Consider the following 5,995-nt stretch of genomic DNA (forward strand, 5'->3'; position numbering starts at 1 on the left):
AAATTTATTACTAGAGTCCGTGTTTTATATGGAGATATCGAGATATCGAGATGAGATATTATTTATTTTGTTATTGAGGTGATTATGAGAATATTGAATTATATTTATTTTGGGAAAGTAATTGTATTTTTTTTTGAGGGGAGTAATTGTTTATTTAAAGGAATGTTATTGGGGATTATTTTATTTGTGTCTCCATACCACCGGTCTCATGATTGTTTTTGCCTAATTCTTCTGTTAATGATGAGTTAATTGCAGTTTATTACCAATAATCACTAGTGGAAAAAACATCAAAGGTGGCTACTTAAAGGTTGCCCTTATTTAACAAGTGCAACCTTTAATTGATCAAAAATCAAAAAAAACAAAAAAAAAACACTGACATCCTCATTTGGGGGAAAGGAACACACAAGCGCATCTTTTATTTGGTTTTGTACTTGAAAATTGAAACCTAGCTTCTTCAATTTACACCATTCTTCTACTGCTTCTTCCCGCTCATCCACTCACCATTCTTGCTGCTACTACTTCTTCCTCTTTGCTCCCACTTATTCACTCACAGTTCTCCCCAAACTCTACCTGCGACGTTCGCCTCAACTCTCCTTAAACTCCACCGGCGACGTTCGACTTCTCAGCTATAAAGAGCTCCTTTAATTACTCAAGCGGAGACGCAGCAAAAGATGCTTGAACTTCATCGTTTTTGCTCGATTATGGAACTGGAACTTCATAGAAACTGGAACTCCTTTTCTTAAGATATGGAACTTCATCATTTTAGCGGTTGATCGAGCCCATAGATATGCGAATTTGTCTGAAATTGAAAGTTGAACGACGACTAATTTGACGGTATGTTTCTCTGAATTGATTCTCTTAAATTTGCATTCTTTTTATTAGGAGCTAATTATGGAGTTCGATTTGGGTGTAATTTGAATTAGAATTTCAAATTAGGTTTATTTTTCTCTAATTTTTTTTCTCTTTGGTTAGATTAGGATGTTTATTTTCCAGCGTGATGTTCATTACTCATTAGAATTCTGGTCTTGATTTTGTTGCTTCTATCTTGAACTCATGTTAATATTAATGTTATTTTGTTGGGTTTAGAGGGTATGATTTAGTAGAGGAGATTGTTAATAAAATTTTATAACTTTGTTGCTATTTATAGCTGAATAAGTATGGAGTTGTTTCTGTTTTGTCTGCGCTACCTGGTGCAACTTTTTTTGTAGGCTGTTGGGTAGTTTTTGCTTCTAGTTCCAGCCTTTTGGAAACAGGTTTGAGTTAGTTTGGTTTTGATTGTAGTTCTGGTTTGTAGGAGCTTGAAGGGTAGTAATCGACACTCATATGATTAGCTCTGTTTTGTTGTTTCTGTTTCAAGTTTCCAATAGATTAGAGCCTTTTTCTGTGGCTTGTTTATCTATTTTGTTTGTGCAGCTTGTTCCTGCTTTTTCAGTGGCCTGTTAGCTAGTTATTGGTTCTGGTTTCAGGCTTTTGGAAGTTGTTTTTGGTTCTGGTTTTAGGCTTTTGGTTGTGCAGCTTGTTACTGCTTTTTCCTGCACGCTTCTGCTTCTGCTTACCCCACCCCAGAATGCAGAGAGTCCAGATTATGGAATTTCTGCAATTTCAGTCAGATTTCCCGTAAACCCTCCCTTTTTCTCTCTCTCATAAACCCTAATCACCTGATCTAGGGTTTTATTTCCGTTCTCCTTCACCCTCCTTTGTTTATCGCAAATTTTAATTTTTAACTGAAAAATGGCTAAGCGTTTGACGCCATTGTTGAACAGAGTTTTGGTGGAGAAGATTGTTCCTCCTGCAAAGACTCACGCCGGCATTTTACTCCCCGAGACCAGCAACAAGGTATACTTCCTTACAATTTTACTCATTTTGGCTTTTGTCATTTGTTTTCTGCTTTATCTGTCTAATTCATGTGGGAACATTGTTGTTTTTTATCCAATAAATTGGTTTTCTTCTTGATTTTTGAAATAGGTATTACGTAAGTTGGTAGATTTCTTCCCATTTTCTAAAATGTACTTCAGAAATGCGAATAAGATGAATGGGTTTATCTTATTTTAGTTGAAAAGTGTACTACATTAGTGGGGCTTATCCCTCCAGTTAACTATTTAGTTGATTAGATCATCTGTTGATTTTATTGTCAGTGATGCCTGTTAATTATCTGATTTAATGTGAAAATTTTCGGATTATCACGGTGAATAATCATATAATTGTTCTTCATTGGTTGATTGAGGATTATTTCCAAGTTTGTGCTGTCTGTAAAGTGTGTCAACTCTGATTGTGATACTTTTTCTTGAGGGGGGGTGTCAGTTGTTGTTCCTCCTGTAAAGGGTTGTTGCTGAAATTTGTTAATTGAATTGGGTATTCAGCTTAATTCTGGAAAAGTTCTTGCTGTTGGACCTGGCCTTCGCGACAAGTCTGTGAATCATGTTCCTGTTGCTGTCAAAGAAGGGGATAATGTACTCCTGCCTGAATATGAAGGAACTACAGTGAAGCATGGTGAAAAAGAGTAAGTTTATTGTCCTCCATAATTCTTTTTTGCTAAGAATCTACGATTAGTTGAGTGCTTTATCCCTAGATTCTTTAACAACTTTGTTGGGAGCTTGCATACCTATAGTTTAGTTGGGAGCTTAACATTTATCTTGACTTCACAAACTTGCATACCAAACTTGCATACCTATAGTTTAGTTGGGAGCTTAATATTTATCTTGATTTTAAGCGCCAAAAGTTAGATTTCGTTTAACAACATTCCTGGTGATAATTTACTTCAGACTATTCTCAGAGAATTGACACAATTCTATATGATATATACAAGTTTTAATTTAGAAAATTTTCTCTTTGGATGTCTTCTTTTAGATTCTTGTTGAAGTTAATAATCTGCTAGACGTGCCATGTCCCTACATACAAATTAAAGGGGTTGATAAGGATGTTGTAGTGACTTACTTTTACCATCCTTAACTTGGGTGGAATATAAAATATAAGGCTGGTTGATAATATAAAAGGGAAGATATGAACAATTCTCGAAGTATTTACCATCCTTAACTTGGGTGGAATATAAAATTTAAGGCTCGTTTGATCGTTATATGTCATATTTTGACTAAAATAGCCATTTTCGCTCCCAACTCTCCAATAATGAACCAAAATAGGAATATTGAGCCTTTTGAATGTTTAATACACTTAGTATTAGGTTTCCAATCCTCATTCTCATCTACTTTGGTCAATTTATGCACATTTGAGGCTCGTTCGATCGTTATGTGTCATATTTTGACTAACATAGCCGTTTTCGCTCCCAACTCTCAACTAATGAACCAAAATAGGAATTCTTAACCCTTTACATGTTTAAAATACTTATTATTATGTTGCCACTCCTCATTCTCATCTACTTTGGTCAATTTATGCACATTTAAGGCTCGTCCGATCCTTACATGTCATATTTTGACTAAAATTGCCGTTTTCGTTCCCAACTCTCAACTAATGAACCAAAATAGGAATTCTTAACCCTTTACATGTTTAAAATACTTAGTATTAGGTTTCCAATATTTATTCTCATCTACTTTGGTTTCCAATCCTTATTCTCATCTACTTTGGTTCTTTTGTTGATATTTGGGATCGAAAATGCCATTTTGGCCAAATATGACCTATATCGAGCCAAATGAGCCTTACATGTGCATAAAGAACTTGAAATGAGTTTAATCAATATATAACTAATCATATAAATCATGAAAAACGTTTAGAATATGGAAATAGGTTCGTTTGTTGGTAGTTGGGATCGAAAATGCCATTTTTTGCCATAAATGACCTATATCGACCCAAATTACCCATAGGCGTGCATAACGAACTTAAAATGAGTCTTATAAACATATAATTAATCATATGAATCATGAAAAACATTTAGAATATGGAAATAGGTTCGTTTGTTGGTAGTTGGGATCGAAAATGCCATTTTTGGCCATAAATGACCTATATCGACCCAAATGACCCATAGGCGTGAATAACGAACTTGAAATGAGTTTCATAAACATATAACTAATCATATAAATCATGAAAAACGTTTAGAATATGTAAATAGGTTCGTTTCTTGGTAGTTGGGATTGAAAATGCCATTTTTGGCCATAAATGGTCTATATCGACCCAAATGACCCTTAGGCTTGCATAACGAACTTGAAATGAGTTTCATAAACATATAAATAAACATATGAATCATGAAAAGATGTTATAATGTGGAAATAGGTTCGTTTGTTGGTAGTTGGGATCGAAAATGCCATATTTGGCCATAAATGACCTATATCGACCGAAATGACCCATAGGCGTGAATAACGAACTTGAAATGAGTTTCATAAACATATAAATAATCATATGAATCATGAAAAACGTTTAGAATATGGAAATAGGTTCGTTTGTTGGTAGTTGGGATCGAAAATGCCATTTTTGGCCATAAATGGCCTATATCGACCCAAATGACCCTTAGGCTTGCATAACGAACTTGAAATGAGTTTCATAAACATATAACTAAACATATGAATCATGAAAAAGGTTTAGAATATGGAAATAGGTTCGTTTGTTGGTAGTTGGGATCGAAAATGTCATTTTTGGCCATAAATGACCTATATCGACCCAAATGACCCATAGGCGTGCATAACGAACTTAAAATGAGTTTTATAAACATATAATTAATCATATGAATCATGAAAAACGTTTAGAATATGGAAATAGGTTCGTTTGTTGGTAGTTGGGATCGAAAATGCCATTTTTGGCCATAAATGACCTATATCGACCCAAATGACCCATAAGCGTGCATAACGAACTTAAAATGAGTCTTATAAACATATAATTAATCATATGAATCATGAAAAACATTTAGAATATGGAAATAGGTTCGTTTGTTGGTAGTTGGGATTGAAAATGCCATTTTTGGCCATAAATGACCTATATCGATCCAAATGACCCATAGGCGTGAATAACGAACTTGAAATGAGTTTCATAAACATATAACTAATCATATGAATCATGAAAAACGTTTAGAATATGGAAATAGGTTCGGTTGTTGGTAGTTGGGATCGAAAATGCCATTTTTGGCCATAAATGGCCTATATCGACCCAAATGACCCTTAGGCTTGCATAACAAACTTGAAATGAGTTTCATAAACATATAACTAATCATATGAATCATGAATAAGGGTTAGAATTTGGAAATAGGTTTGTTTGTTGGTAGTTGGTTTCGAAAATGACATTTTTTGCCATAAATGCCTATATCGACCCAAATGACCCTTAGGCTTGCATAACGAACTTGAAATGAGTTTCATAAACATATAACTAATCATATGAATCATGAAAAAGGGTTAGAATATGGAAATAGTTCGGTTGTTGGTAGTTGGGATCGAAAATGCCATTTTTGGCCATAAATGACCTATATCGACCCAAATGACCCATAAGCGTGCATAACGAATTTGAAATGAGTCTTATAAAGATATAACTAATCATATAAATCATGGAAAAGATTTAAAAAGTGTACTTAGGTTCATTTTTTGATATTTGGGATCGAAAATGTCATTTTTGGCCAAATATGATCTATATCGAGCTAAGTGAGCCTTAGATGTGCATAAAGAACTTGAAATGAATCTTAGTACACTCAGAAAGTTGTTTTCGCGACCAATATAATTTCTGTTTTCGCATATGAAACTTAATTTAATTTATTGGTTTGCATGTACGTTGTTCTTTTAAAGGTTTTCACAACTCCAAGGGAGGGGCCCTTCACCAAAGAGGAGTTGGATGAAGTTCGAGACAAGTGAGCTACTTACTTCAACGATTGTGAATTACCCTCAGTGTAATAATTAGAGCAGGCTTGTAGTTATTCGTGACTCTTACATTATTTTGTTATTTATCGATTTAATTAATTACATTTGAATTAATTCGGAAATATTATTGGAAATTTGAAATTTATCATTTTTGAGGTGAAACAGTATTCTATAAATTATAATGCAGAATTTTATATTGCGAAATATCA

General features: G+C 34.0%; 1 protein-coding gene across 3 annotated transcripts; it reads left to right on the forward strand.

Annotated features, from left to right (window-relative positions):
* The first annotated feature begins 373 nt into the window (after positions 1 to 373).
* LOC110776379 (10 kDa chaperonin, mitochondrial) lies at positions 374 to 5,995 on the forward strand. Of its 3 annotated transcripts, none has more exons than XR_008930341.1 (3): positions 374 to 834; positions 1,764 to 1,836; positions 2,361 to 2,420. XR_008930341.1 is itself a non-coding variant. In XM_056840161.1 (3 exons), the coding sequence occupies exons 1-3, from the start codon at positions 1,732 to 1,734 to the stop codon at positions 5,824 to 5,826; spliced, it is 357 nt and encodes a 118-aa protein (XP_056696139.1). In that variant the 5' UTR covers positions 871 to 1,731; the 3' UTR covers positions 5,827 to 5,995. The 3 variants fall into 3 exon arrangements, 2 of the variants coding, with proteins under 2 accessions (XP_021836626.1, XP_056696139.1); XM_056840161.1 differs by lacking the exon at positions 374 to 834 and adding an exon at positions 5,715 to 5,995 and having other exon boundaries at positions 871 to 1,836; positions 2,361 to 2,500; XM_021980934.2 differs by lacking the exon at positions 374 to 834 and having other exon boundaries at positions 847 to 1,836; positions 2,361 to 2,504.

This window comes from Spinacia oleracea, chromosome 3 (genome assembly GCF_020520425.1).
Source record: "Spinacia oleracea cultivar Varoflay chromosome 3, BTI_SOV_V1, whole genome shotgun sequence".
Taxonomy (NCBI): Eukaryota; Viridiplantae; Streptophyta; class Magnoliopsida; order Caryophyllales; family Amaranthaceae; genus Spinacia; species Spinacia oleracea.

Coding starts and splice junctions, on each gene's coding strand:
- LOC110776379 (XM_056840161.1), top strand. CDS start 1,732: ATGGCTAAGCGTTTGACGCCATTGTTGAACAGAGTTTTGGTGGAGAAG. Junction 1,837..2,360: donor TCCCCGAGACCAGCAACAAG/GTATACTTCCTT, acceptor TTGGGTATTCAG/CTTAATTCTGGAAAAGTTCT. Junction 2,501..5,714: donor GTGAAGCATGGTGAAAAAGA/GTAAGTTTATTG, acceptor GTTCTTTTAAAG/GTTTTCACAACTCCAAGGGA.